The 14,943-nt window shown below is 38.3% G+C and overlaps 1 protein-coding gene across 3 annotated transcripts in view; it reads right to left on the bottom strand.

The window, feature by feature from the left end:
- Positions 1-3,297: 3,297 nt before the first annotated feature.
- The window catches only part of FREM1 (FRAS1 related extracellular matrix 1), a 73,170-nt gene continuing 61,524 nt past the window's right edge, over positions 3,298-14,943 (bottom strand). The window contains exons 33-38 of one of the 3 annotated variants that reach the window (XR_008210501.1): positions 14,664-14,846; positions 14,272-14,397; positions 13,452-13,567; positions 8,413-8,437; positions 8,240-8,325; positions 7,190-7,310 (exon numbers count right to left, since the gene is read on the bottom strand). Coding sequence is in view for 1 of the 3 variants with exons in the window: in XM_052700719.1 (XP_052556679.1) it covers positions 7,111-7,310; positions 8,240-8,325; positions 13,452-13,567; positions 14,272-14,397; positions 14,664-14,846 (711 nt within the window). In the remaining 2 variants the exon portion in view is untranslated. Of the gene's footprint in view, positions 7,311-8,239; positions 8,326-8,412; positions 8,438-13,451; positions 13,568-13,748; positions 14,398-14,663; positions 14,847-14,943 lie in introns of those variants that run through there. The other 2 variants (XM_052700719.1, XR_008210502.1) reach the window with 2 other exon arrangements.

Below are 14,943 nucleotides of genomic sequence, written 5' to 3'. Positions count from 1 at the left end.
GTAGAAAACTCAGTAAAACAGTTTAAATATTATTGCTTCTGGATTATAGCAATATAAAAAAGCAGTTATTTCTGTTTACTCTTAAGCTGTTTTTCACTTCCTTTGCCAGAAGTGTCTTTTTACCAAATCTGATCAAGTGGTGTACCAGCTCTCTATTTGAAAAGCCCACCTGTGATCTTGACCCTGTAATGCCTGTACTAAATTTTATCTATATACGCAAAACTTCACTAAGTATCTCACACATATGTTTACAGATATGATCACAAAGTGCCCAAAGGGCCCAATTTAAAACTCCTTTTCAAAACTTTCTGAAAAACAATCCCATCAACTTCAAGGTAAAAGAGAGCAGACTTCTCAATTCTTGGTGAAATTTTAACCTAATCTACCTGGAAGAAAAGGCATACATATAAGGTGTTTTTTATTATGTGGTTGAGGCATGACATAGAGTTTCTGCCAGAAGCTTCTCTTTGTGGCATGAATATGAGTGAAATGATTTTATTACTGTAGCATATGGATGGTTCTTCCTAGCTCTTTGCAAAGAATAAACCAGGTTGCAAGCAACAAATATGATGCAAATAATATAAGGATTTTACTGCCAACAATTGGATAAAAATTAAAATGATGATACTGGAATGAGTGTTCCAGGCAGGTGTATCTAAAGTTAAATGGTGTGGATTACTGGTGCAGTGCAAACGTTAACAAGGAATGCATAATAACTTAGTAAGATGCATATCACAGAACCACAGAATCATAGGGGCTTGAAGGGACTTGTGGAGATCATTGAGTCCAACCCACTGTTAAAGCAGGTTCCCTACAGTAGGTCACACAGGAAAGCATCCAGTTGGATTTTGAGTATCTCAAGAGGAGACACTACGACCTCTGGGCAACCTGTTCCAGCGCTCTGCCACCCTCAAGGTGAAGAGGATTTTTGTCATGTTTTTATTGAACTTGCTGTGTTCCAGTTTGTATCCCTTACCACTTGTTGTGTTGCTGGGCATCATCAAAAAAGACCTGGCCCCATTCACTTGATTCCTGCCCACTAGATGTTTATAAGCATTGATAAGATTGCCTCTCAGTCTTCTGCAGGCTGAACAGCCCAGGCCTCTCAAGCCTTTCCTCGTACAGAACATGCTCCAGGCTCCTACTCATCTTTGTGGCCTTCTACTGGACTCTCTTTACAAGTTACCTGTGTTTCTTGAACTGAGGAGCCCAGAACTGGGCACAGAACTCCAGATGTGGCCTCACCAGTGCAGAATAGAATGGGGGGATCACCTCCCTTGACCTGCTAGTCGTGCTTATTTTAACACACCGAAGAATTCTTGGTTGACCTTCTCACCCAAAAGGGCACACTTCTGGATTAGGAGTATATGTTTAGATGTTGCTTCTGCTGTGCTGTTCTATCTTATATCCTGCATCGTATAACAAGAAAGATGGCTCAAGAAAAATAATGCAAACAAATCACTCTGCAACCAATAATCAGAAAATAGAGCTCTGATCTCCTCTAGGTTAAGCCAGCTCTTTAATTTTCTTCTTTACCTAATGATCTTGGAGCCAAAAGCTGTGTGCCAGCTCTAGTTCCACTAGGGTCAGTACTCCGTACCAAGCTGTAGATATTTTTCAAAGGACAAATTTGGGACAAAATGGGTCCTAATACATCAGGGTGCAGTTTGTTCTATATCTGCACAAAGACTAAAGCTGCTTTGGAGTTAGCTGTGTGCATACCCATGCAGGTAGTAGGATCTGTCCTCAGCATCTGCATTCCTCCATTAGTCTGCTTGCACTATCGAAGGGCATTCCAGCTCAGAAAGCGAGTTAGGACAATCACTCTGAAGTTAAAAATAGCGAGTATTTGTATGTCTGTTTGTGATGACATCAACTGCATAGAATAATAACTGACAACAGTCTGAACTGGGCACATTATCATTATATCCACATACTGCTAATCTCAGATTTCTATGAAAAGCAACCCTTTTTGCATAAAGTATCCTTTATAAAAACTTGTTTTCCTGCCTGATTACCCTTTCATGTAAGCATAGGCACATGTTTTCACTGTGTTTTGGTTGCTGAAACTTGTGGCTAAATGGAGCAGTGTCTTTCAAGCAGGCTTTGATTTGTCTTCACAGTCACATTTCATTCAGGACATTCTGCTTTCACTAGAAATAGTCACCATGAATGTTTGCCCATTTTTAAAAACACTGTCAGGCCTATAGATGATAAGTGCCATGCAAATGCAAAGTGGCATTATTCATTTGTTTCAGAGCTGGAGTTTATTCAGTCATTATGGACATAAACTGAGTAATTAGTTGCACTGCCAGTTGATGCCTAAAAATAATTCTTAGGCAGGGTTTGAATTACTTGCCTTCTGTTGAGCTAAATAATCTCATCATAGCGTGATTGATGATTAAATCATTAAAATGGATTTTATATTTTATAGTTCAGTATCCTATCATTTTAGAAACACATTCTATGCAGACAAACTTGTATCCAGATATATCTTTTACAGAGCCCATACGAAGACCTCAGAACTAATGAATTAGCACTATGCGGTTTACTCTCCAATTATTGCACTTATCAAAGAAAGCCATCTGTGGTCTTTGTTTTACTGAATTTCAGGGAAACAGATCACATACAGGCCTCGCGGGGAGGTTACAATTATGAAACCAAAAGGCTTTTATGAGGTAAAATATGAAAGAACAGACAATAAATCTGTTTAATTTTGTACGTTCAACCTGGGTACTATACATTATGAACTTCACCTTTTCACTATTCGAAGTCCTCCGTTATGCTATTTCTTTCTTCCCTGATTTTATACCTTTCCATTCACATTTTCCATTTTGCATGCTACACAAACAGAGCTAGAATCCAAGTTTAAAACTGTCGCTACAATTTAGATGCAAAATGTTGTTTGTCTCCAGCAGAGCTGGGTTAAATTTGTTTATTTTTTATGTGCTGATTCATTGCTCCAGCAGAAATGGACAGTTCTAATTCTTAACCTGGAAGATTTGGGGCAGGTACCCACTTCTGAAGCACTTCCTGAATCATACCGGTACATGCCTACCAAGTAATTGACAGCATACCAAATTCTAAACTCAGGTTGAGGGGCCATATTTGGCAGGTGCTTGATTGCCTTAGCTTGTCGTGCCATATGACTATGAGCCAAAGGGAGAGGGGAAAATTCATTCTTCAGGAAAACATGCCTTCCTTCTTGGATTTCCAAGAATAACTTGTAAGAGCTATGGTGATTCACTTTGACAACACACCAAAAAAAATGTTTTTAGCATAAGCCAACAAAAAAGATGCATGTATGCTTTATTTTATTAGTGTCAAAATGTATGAAGACTTTTCTGAAATTTTTGTCCGTATGCATGATAATAGTAGCCTTTGTTTATTCTGTTTAGATCCAGTTATTTGGAGATCATTTTTCTAGACTTCTGCTGACTTCTCAGCTCTACAAAAATAAACAAATAGTAGTTAAGCAGTAGAGATAGAGTAAATATAGTTTGTTCATCATACAAATGTGCCTGACAGACTAATTCAGGAAAACACTCATACAAAAGAAGAGACAGAATTCAGAAATATCACAAAGTAAATAGGTATATTGTGCAAGCTCATTTCTGCTATGTTCAACTCTATGTTTTTTTTATCATTAGCTAAAGAAAGAAGAAAGCAACCCTCTGCGCAAGGAAGTAAGCTGAAGAAATGTATTTTCACCAACATAATATGTTTCCGTTTGTATTAACGTTACAAAATCAGGCCCATAGCAATACATATAGCATTCTGAATACAGTCATTAGGATAGCACCAGTCTTGAGATGTAAATAAGGCAGAATCACAATACTTAGTTAATCTATTTTTATAGTTTTAGAATGAGTGAAGACTTGAATGCATTCATTAGGTTTAAGTGGCACAAAAGAGATCTGAAAAGCTTCACAGATTTTTTTCCAAATTAAAGCTTTATCTCTGTGAAGTTGGTAATAACACACTCAAAACAGCTTGTTCCTAAGTTAATGAATCTTGGTCTCCCTGTGTTCGGCTGAATGAGGGGGGACGAAGAAAGGTCTTTACTCCAGTTGCAGGATTACTTCAGAGGGTCTCCACCGACTGCAAGATCTCAGTAGTTTAAAAGCACAAGAATTCAGATCAGAAAACATTGATTTGGAAAATGCTTCAGGGGCCAGTTGCCTAGAAATGTTTTACACAGCTGTCATCTTTGAGTTATCTTCTCTGTCAAGCTTGTCTGAAGTTGGTCAATAGATAAGATGTTTAACAGAGAGAGGAGGTGGTTAAAAGAAGCAGACAAATAAGAAGCTCACATTACATCATCATTCCCTTTGTAAAAAGCCGGCCTAAAGACTAAGCTGTCGCCTCTTAATTCTGAATTCTGTTGCTTTTGAAAGGCATATGGATAGTTCCGATGAAGTAGTTCTCATGTTTATCCAGAACATCCATAGGTGAACAGCAGCATTTACATGACTTGCACCCTCTCAAAATTACCCTGCTTATGTTGATCCCCTGAATGCTCCTTTCCCCCCTGAGTTTACTCAAAGTCCAATTTGAACAGTATTGAAGACTAAAAATGTTCCCAGTAACTTTTTAGGATTTTATCCTCTTTCTCATAGAGACATCACCTTCCTAATGCAACAGGAAAAAAAAAAGTGACTTATTCTTGCTTTCCCTGTTCTGAGTTTGTTGTTTTCTTCAAACTCAGGCATTCTAATAAAAGATACAAAAATTGCTCAAAAAACATTTCATTTTTAAAGACAGACAAATTAAAATTTATGAGTGCATGCTCAGAAGAGTTTGTTGTACTGAAAAATAATTCTGCAGCATTTCAGGTTAGAAATGTCCTTGTGGTATCATATAAAAGTTTTAGCTTTATTAATGAATACATTGTTGTAGATTTAATGAAAAAAGTAAACACATACATTTTGCAGAAATAATGATGTGTTTCATAGTGAAGGTTTCATATTCTTCAAACACTTGAATGTACTTTAAGAAAGGTATAATATAGAAGAACTATCCCCTCTTCAAAAACCTGAGATCTTTGATTTCTCAGTCTAGGCATTAGCCATTTATTACTTATTGGTCAAGTAACAAGAACTCTGTGGCCAAAATTCCCTCTTTGTTATGGTCATTCATTAAATAATTAGGAGAGATATTTAAACAATGCTCATAATTTTCACAAAGATAGCACCAATAAACACAGCAGGAAATCTCAAAGAAATAAAAGTTTCCGGTTATCTTAACACGCTCTCTTAGTAGCTTTTCTCAGTGATTCCAGAATACAGTCAGAGATCCCACATGTGCTTTACTGGACTCTTACTGGCAGAAGTGTCTAGAAGCTTGGCAAAAAGATAACAACAACAACAAAAAAGTCCTGGAAATGTGTTAGGTTGTATCTGTTGATATTAGCATTAAGAGTGATAAGGTTCTGTCCACAGCGTTTTACATCTAAACTTGTGATGCACTTGTGCTTATTTACCACAGCAACTTCACAAAGGTCCTCACTAAATGGAAGGGTTGTCCAGCTACTGACATGCCTATTCTAACATACCATAGACAAGAAGGAGGGATAAATACAACCCCGAATGGTATCCTGCAGCTTAGAGAGGTGATTCTGCTGCATCTGTTTCCTCACCAGACTTTGTGGAACCTTAGAAAGAGCAGAGTTGGAAATGGTGCAGAAATGCAATTGGTTCAGAGGCTGGACAAATCAATGAACTTACAGAGGGCATGGACAGAATCCATTGCTGGCAGCAGGCAGGCAGACAGGAGGGCTGAGATTTCATATAGAACAGGGCAAATTCTCCATATGCTGTACCACACCACCTGTCACTCTCTCCTTCTGGACAGAGAGAATGTTTGGGAGAAGTTGGTTTGTTTGTTTGTTTTTTAGGAAGCTTAGGACTTGTTTCTGTTTTAACTCTGAGGCTGGCAGTAAAAAGGTCCTAAAACAAGTCTTTTGACAGGTCGAAGTGTTACCAAATGTGAAGTTACAGGCAGCTGGTTGACTTTTTTTTTTTTTTCCTGTTAAATGCTGATTTTTAAGCCTTTCTCAGAAATAAATCTGGATTTTTTATTATTATTTTTAAAAACCTCAAATCCCTAATAAGGACTTAGATTAATACTTTTGAAAATCCATAGCTTCTTTAATATAATATGCCTATCACAGTTACACTGTGTACACACATATTAATCCTATTGATGTTCGTGTATCACTGAATATCCCATGATATTATTCTGGGATTAAGCTTCCATATTAATTTTGTGTGCATGTGAATTATCCTTTGAGATAGCATTAGATCTAGAGAGCCCACATTATTTAATTACATTGCACGAATGATACCACCATCCTGGAACTCCAAAAAGCATTGCATGATTTTAGTCAGAATGTCAAACAACATACAACTGTGTGTGAGAAGATTAATTTGGATCTGAAACTGTTCTTGGAAGGCCAAAAAAGTAACAAAAAAGCTTTGCTTGTATGGTATGCTATCAGTAAACCCTTCTGCGGTTACTCTTTTTGTAAAACACTGTAGTGGGGCATCCACAGAATAACCACCAGTATTCTGATAGTGTCTCTCCCATCCTCACCTAAGAGAACTTGTTTATAGCCACTCAGCAGAGTCTGCTCTCGTGTTGGTCCCAAGTTGTCTTTCTTTCTCTGTGACTGCAGGACAAAACTGCAGTTTTCATTGCAGTTTAATTAAACTATTTAAATTAAAGCCAATCCACATTCAGTCTTTAAGACTGAAACAAACTGACTGATGATGATGATGACTTTTCTTTTTTTTTTTTAGTAACTATGTTTACACAGAAATTTTATGTAGGCTGTCAGGCCTAGTTCTTTAGTGTGAAAACGTGAATGAACCAAGTGACAGATAGATGTATTTGGAAAGAGATCAAAGCCTTGACCAGTAAAGTAAAGTAAACTTGCTGTTTACTACTGACCTCTATTTCTTGGTAAGAGACCAAAGCATCTGGATCTCTGGCAGCGTGTAAAATAATCTTTGGTGATAATTAAGATAGTTTTCTATCTGCATATCACTTGTCTGCAGATAGACAGAAACAAAAGGAATGTCCACATGCTTTCACAGGGATCCCAACTTTTTACAGCTTTCTTGAACATATGTAGCTGTTCCGTCTGGCCTTCCTGCAGTCAGTTGCTTGCCATTTTCCTCTTTTCTGCACCACTACACAGTTGTTGCCTCTCTTTGGAAAGTGACTGGAGCCTCTTCTCCAGTTTATGTAGGTAACAGGTTCTCCTCCGTTCCACTCCCATTGTCCAGGATTGGCTTGGTCATTCAGGCCTGTGTGAAATCAGTAAGGACAAATTAGTGGCACTCATCATCACTGCAGCCATATGCTAACAGAAGCATGTTTTTTTTGTCCTTCTGTTTAAATGGCATACAGTATTATGCTGCAAGAAAAAATAACATCTGGAGGAATACAAGTAAAATACACTTGAATATTTGTATGGCAACTAGATTCATCTGAATACAAGAAAATATCCTTTTCCTCATTGTTGGCTGAATCTAAAATACTTCCTTTCTTTCTTTGATATCTTGCATGCTTATCATCTCACAAATTTCTCTTTTGACACTGAAGAAGCCAAACAAAATATCTTATAGCTTCAGACTTCATCTAGATTCCACGTGAAAATAAAATCCTTACAGATCTTTGTAAATTTTATTCACCTTTTTGAAAGCATATTAGTTAACACATCTTAAAACATGCATTTTCACTTAGCTTCTGAGTTCTCAAGACCAAAACGGGTGGCATATTTTCAACTATGAACTGTGTTCTTAGCTACAAGAGATTACCATCAGAAATTTGACACAATGGGTTTATAGTCTTTATTCTCATCAGAGGAGTTTATTTCCATCAGATTAATAGAATCATTATACCATTAAACATGATTTCAATTGACTGCAGTTTTTGAAGTTGGTACCTTTGATTTTCTAACTAGCTTTAAAATGGAAAAGGTTTCAAGGCAAAAAGCACTTCAGCAATAGTGAACTTCAATAAACTTTTCTTCTGATACAAAAAATAAAAATAAAACAGCCAGGTAATTGATGTGTTTTGATTTTTAGTTGATCTGAAATACCAGAAGACGCAGAAATATGACGCTACATTTGAAACCTGGGCGTAAACCTTTATTGCAGTTTCTTCTTTCCAAAGTGCAGAGAAACTGTAAGGTTCTGAGGAAACAGACTTTATTGTCAGCTGATGTACTTGCCTATCCAAAAGGGCTTCCTCCCACTGAAGTCCCACAACCACTGCATGTGTTGTTCATTAGCCACACTTGTGAGGCTCCCCAGATATCTAGGATCAAAAAGAGAGGACGAGAGTGACAGACATCTCCCATGGACTTACCAACGAGAAGTACTGATTCTAATATAAAGCACATACCTGAAATTTTACAGGAAACTCAGTACTAGAAGGAAAGAATAATTGTATTTAGTATTACTTGTAGAAGAATTGAAGTCATGACTTATGCCCCTTTGTACAGTGGGTTCACGACTCTACTTTGTGCAAGTACACCAAGGCCTGCAGGACATCTGCATGTTAGCCCTCACACTGTGTGCAATCATGTCTGCCCTGCACCAAGAACTACATAGTAAAATGCCCCACCAAGAGCCTCCTAAGTTCTGGCACCATCAAAGAACAAAGTGTAGAGAACCTTAATGACATTTCCTGTTCACAGCTAAACGTGTGGCGGGATGGTCTCAGAAACACAAATGGTACACTGACCAAGCAGAACAGTAGTTAGAAGCATCCTGATAGGGATCAGGCATTGTGCACACCCTCATGGAACAGGCTCCCCAGGTTCCACTGGCTGATTGCAGTGCTGTCCTGCCAGCTCCCTACAGAGGCTTTGACCAGGCTTCTTGGCAAAGTTTAGCACATGCTCTCCATTCCCTTATGTCACAAGAGTGGCATGTTTCCACTTCTCTAAGCCCAACCACCATGTCCATCTAGAAAGTTTCCAGTGAGAAAGGAACTAAACAGTTATTTTGGCAGATGATCTTGGAATGTTTTGACTTCTTCTTCCCCCCAAAAAATATCCAGGAAAGCAGAGCAGTTTACTCAGGGCGTGCTCCCAGGATAACTGGTTCAGTAGCAGAATACCACTCCCCTTTGCAGTGGCCGTGGTCTACCAGTTGCTGAAGCTGGGGCTGAGGATGAATTTTCCTAGCAGCCTCTGTGGCATTGCCATTAACTAAGTGAGAACAATAGAGCATTTTATCTGTCTGCTACTTAAGAACAATCAAAGCACCAGAACTTAAGTCATTTGCTTTAGATAAGCGTCGTTTATTCCTGTTGTTCCAATTGCTTTAGGAAAACTAAAAACAAACAAAAAGTGTCAATTTGTATCACTGACTGTATATAATATTTTATATACAGAGGTGGTTTGAGCAATAACAGTTTCAGACTTTTACTTCAAGTACCACAGAGACTTCAGCATTGTGAAAGCATTGCAATAATTATAATGTTATCTAATCTTTTCTCCATAGGAGTGCTTTCTAAATACAATCTGAGAAACACACGGCTGAAGGGAGAACAACCATTCTAATTGTTACACCTAGTCAGGGGTTTTGCTGTATTGTAGGGAAACGAAAGCAGTTCTGAAGTACCACTTAGGATAATTTTACTAACCTGTACCTTTAGAGATTCAGACACGGGAAATGACAAGATAATCACAGCATCACAGAATTGTAGGGGCTGGAAGGGACCTCTAGAGATCATCAAGTCCAGCAACTTTCTGCAGGCTGCTCAGGTAGGCATCCAGTGGATCTTGAATATCTCCATAGAAGGAGAATCCACAACCTCCCTGGGCAGCCTGTTCCAGTGCTCCATCACCCTCACTGTGAAGTTCTTTGCAATATTGGTAAAGAACTTCCTGTGCTCCAGTTTATAGTCATTCCCCCTTGACCTGTCCTCACAGACTGCTGAAATGAGGTTGGCCATGTCCCTTTGACTCCCACACTTAGGAGACTTATAAACATTAATCAGATCATGTTATTTATGGAGTTGTATACATCTACCATCTTCATAATATGAATTACTCCAGAGAGGATATCATACTGCTTCATAAATTTTTTAAAAAAAGAAAAAAAAATCAACAAGCAAAACCAAATCACACCAGTGATTCCTGTGCTAAGTCAGTTAGTTACTATTAGTAAATTAGTTAGCTATTAGTTTAGTAAATTAGTTAGTTATTATTAGTAAATTATTGCTTTGTGCTTCAAAAGTTATATGCAAAACACTTAGCATGAAGACTTTCCTGATTTTACATTAAATTAAGCAGCACACGTAAAGCAGCTTTGTACCACTCTGATAAATTGAACTTCTGCAAAAGCACGCTCAACTAGTTGTGAAGATCTTCACAGCCTGGAGGACACCTGATACAAACTGCTTCAGTAAATTCACATCCCAAACTGACAGTGAAGGAAGGGGGAAGTGTCTGAAAGTCTCTGCTCTCATTAACCCAGGCTTTTGTTTGACTGCCTGGGGAGTAATCCTGGTGCCTTGAAATAGCTGCCTAGTGTTGCTTCTGACACCTCTTGGTATTCAAAACATTGAGTTGAGATCGGTAGACATGCTGTAGAGCTTACAGCAGCCCTACATTTTTGGAGTGGCTTTTGAAGGTCAGACAAGACACCCTCAGCCTTTAAAATGACTTTAGATATCTGAGTCATCAGCACTAACGTAGGTTAAATCACTTGGAGGACTAAGCACTGCGTTAGCAGAGGAGAGCAACAGGGTCCATCCTGCTTTGCATCATGCAGTGCTGAGTTGTCATGAAGGATCTAGCCATTGTGGTAGTATGGCTCTTCCTTCTTTCCACAGAGAACAAAAGAACAGCTCCTTCCTTAATAAGCTGTTTGTAAAGGATCAAAAATTGGATCATACTTAGATTCTCAATAAATATTTAACTTCAGGAAGATGAAGGCATGATTTGACTAATCAGGCAGAACAAGCAACAGTGGATTCTGTCTCTCCAGTGAAGAGTCCCCTCAGTAGCAGCAGTGAAACTGTCTCCTGTCAGTGAGTCCTGCTGCCCTGATGCCTGTAGAAACAGTGTTCCTGTAGTATAAACAAGAACTGCTGCATAAATTACCAAAATGGCTACTGAATCAGGCTGCTTTGTGATCACTGAGCCATAATATCCCTCAGATGCTTCTCTGCACATTGCCAAGTCTCTTCATCCATAAGAAACAAAACTAGAGGAATGAATTTGCTTTTCTCTCTAATGTATTGCAGGAGGTTTTGAAATGATGTAAGGTTTTCAGAGCAGTGAGCTGAGTTGTTTTCAATTTCACTGTCACCATGGCACACAGCAACTTGAGTGAAGACAAGCACATCTTTCTGTTGTCTTTTACCTTTCCATATGGAAACCAAAGACTGGTATGCCTCTTGTAACAAATAGATGCAAAGCTCAGTGATGCAAAATGCAGCAAAAGAAGCCCAAACAGGTCTGCATAAGCCCATGTGCATACACAGTTACATCCAGACAGTAATTGAGAACAAAATAAAACAATAACATTGCTTTCACTGAATAGTTTGGTCTCAAATCCATCAACCTGGGATGAGAATGTTTTCTTTAAAAGAACAAATGGCTGACTGATTAGTTGCAGATTGTTATAGCTTTGACATTGTGCTTTTCTCCTGTTTTATATACTATCAAAAGTTTAGCAACAAAATTGAATAAGAATTGAAAATAACATATTTTTTGTTTAAATAAGAATTATTCATTTTCAGTGAAAAGTAGCTGATATTCTGACTGTCAGTTCTTTTTTATTATTATTATTTTTTGATTCAGTATCTAATGTTTGTATGATATACTAAAAACAGAGGAATGACAATCATGCCGATCTCATTTTCTTGTTGGAAAACACCAGTCATTTAAATGTCAACAGTGGAAATATTAGAAATATTAACTACCAGAAATTACCAGAACTGGGAGGAGTGGATGATGAGGGTTCAGAGAGGAGAGCAAAAGCACAAAATAAGTATTAAGTTATCTTCTAGCAACACTTTTAAGTGTGTGCCTGGGGTCACACTTTTGTAAATCAGTTCCAGGTGGAGGTCAGGAGTATTTCATTTACCATGATAAAACTTCCCCAGTCTGTGGTAATCTGACATTAATTAAATTGTCACTGCCCTAGGATTCATTTGCTTGGGGATTGTGATATGCCTTGACTCTTTGTGTGGCTTTTTCACACTGCCACTAACTTAATGTTACTGAGTTTAACTTCCGTATTACACACTGTAGCCTTCAGCACAAAGTTATCTCCTACAAACAGTATGTGTCCTCAGGAACACACTCTTTTAGGAAATGGAAATGCCTCCCAGCGATTAATATGATTAATTCACTGTGAATTCCCCAGGAAGCAACTGCACGTTGAATCTTTCAGAAAAAAAAATCAGAACATCCACAACTGACAACTTTACTTGGATAAATTGAATCGTTAGGTAAAATAATCAACAGTGTGAAATGTGTGTTGAGTTTCCATGAAGAGTATCTTGCATCACCTAGAAGGTCAAGTTTCCATTTGCCCACTACCAAAACAGAATAAGCTAATGTAACTGTCTAGAATGAATCAAGGTTTGTTATGCCTGCTGGTCCACGTTTCATATTCCCTGCATGCTCCTTAGCTGCTTACTGAATATATTCTGTTTCTTTCATGTCCAACCTGTGTTTCAATTTTCATTTCACAGAGCAATGGAAATGGACTATCAAACTCCCTTGTTTTGTTCAATCTGGGGCTCAGAATTTGACACAGTATCCAGAACATACATAATCCCAGGGTAAGGTAATGTTGCCATGGCTAGCATTTCTTTCAATCCTAAACTCTGAAGACCAAAACCATAAAGCAGGCCTCCAAAGATCAAGACTAGCTTAAATGGTGGATTTTATACTTGTCTCCTTCTTTGAGATAACTATTATTATTATTAATTAGTTTTCTTTTATCCTTAGAAGTAAGAAATTTTCTGGAAGATAAGACTGGATGTTAAGATTTTTGAGTAGTTACAGATTCTGAGAAGCTGCATCTTGAGAAGACTGTTATGAGGAACGCAGGAGCTGGCAAACTGTGCTGTTGTTTTAATCTATTGAAGGCATAGCAAAGGAAGTACTGAATCAGAGAAGGCTGAGGAACTGAATTTTTGCTACATTTTTCTTCTTCCAAATTAAGCCACATCTCCCACTGGGAAACAGCCATGAATTAATATAGTGAATAAGGTAGGATAACCAAGGAAAATGTAGTGAGACTAACAATATTTCTGTTTTCCACAGGGCCATAATCCTAGGCTTGTTCAATCATTTTGGTGCTGTGAAGCATAATAGAAGTGGGACTTAGCCAAATCACCACAACCTTAGGAACAGCAGCCATTTCAGGAAAACAACCAGTGCACAACAAATGTGTTTGAAAAAAGTCTCTTACTGTTCTCTGCAGACCTGAGCAGCAGTATCCCAGGTGACCTTTTGATTCACTACCAGGAAATAGCAGCTGCCATCACGATGACGCCATCCAGAGGGACATTTTTTCATGTCTGCCTCCTACAATGAAAGATGAAAAGGAAAAACAACTCTTGCTCACACTAGTCAGCTCTACACATTAATAATCATGCTGGAGGCTGGAGGTGCTGCTTATGGCCTCTGCAGGATCTAACTAAACATGGACATTGACATATGTCAGCAGAGCTAAAACATCATTTAAAAGATGTAAAGAACTACATACCTACTGGAGGATCCTACTATTTGTAATTAGTAGCTTAAAACCAACATAAAGACTCAGATCTAGAAACCTTCTCAGAGTGTAAATTAGTTTGGATAATTTTTCTGGCTCCTGTGGTTTGTGTAGGGAATGCAGTGTCGCATGGTTCAGTCTGAGACTGTAAGTGGTGAATGAAGATCCATGCTTATAGAATGCCTAAGTTTTCTGGTTTTATTAAATCACATCAATTACGTCCAGACTTCATTCACTGGTTCTCTCATACTTATTCCCAGAAGTATCAGTGTGTTTGTGCCCACATGGCTGGTCCAGAACCACCCACGGGTGACAGATGAAAGGTAATCCTAGCAATAAAGCCCTCATCTTGTCTCTGGGAATCATCTCTTCTGGTGACAGCAGACCTGGCTCCGGACAATTCTTTCATCTCCTGTGCAAATCAATTATTGTTACAGGGTGATCTGTAACTTCAGAGTCTTGCTTATTGTAGATTCCATATTCTGATTTAGATGCATACTCATGACATTTTTACCTTGCTTTGGGAACTCCAAAATTTCCATTCTATCCCATCACACTGAAATAACTTTTGAATGCTTCCTTCATAATGCATGAGCCCCTTCAAATCTGGTGTACAGGCCCTTGAAAAGGAGTGAATGTCCTGGAAAAGGGAATAGCATATGAACATTCAAAAGAAAATACTTACACAAAACAAGCTACATGAAACTAGTGAGACAGCTCATTTTAAAACTTAGTGACATGAAAACTCTTAAGGGACTGCACTGTTATTTATCTGTGTATTGTTTAAACTTTGTTTTGGAACAAGAAGAGTCAGGCTTCAGATCTCAGAGGCGTTAACTCATTTTGGGAAAGAGCATGACTGAAAACAGATGGTAAAAATGTCTGTGGAAACAAAAGGTTTCATACCCGATGTCTTGAGCTTGGTTCAGATGCCAGTTCTGCCTTATCAGCTTGTGGGATTTCTGTCTTCCTAGTGGAAATGGCATTTATCTGTGATTGTGCTTGGTTAATTACTGACACTTCAGCCTTCTTGTTTGCTTTAGCTGATGAGATGTCATCCTCTGTTTTGAGTGATACCATCCCATGGTACTTGGTTTCACAGTATCAGACACAAGCAAAACAGGAGAGGTAAAAGAGAGAGTTAGCACTTACGAGCAACTTTTGAATACTGCCTTCTCCTCCTGCC

The sequence above is a fragment of the Tympanuchus pallidicinctus genome, unplaced genomic scaffold (assembly GCF_026119805.1).
Source record: "Tympanuchus pallidicinctus isolate F22 unplaced genomic scaffold, pur_lepc_1.0 scaffold4, whole genome shotgun sequence".
Classification (NCBI taxonomy): Eukaryota; Metazoa; Chordata; class Aves; order Galliformes; family Phasianidae; genus Tympanuchus; species Tympanuchus pallidicinctus.
The sequence above is the reverse complement of the archived record's forward strand: the minus strand, read 5'-3'. Positions and strand labels throughout refer to the sequence as shown.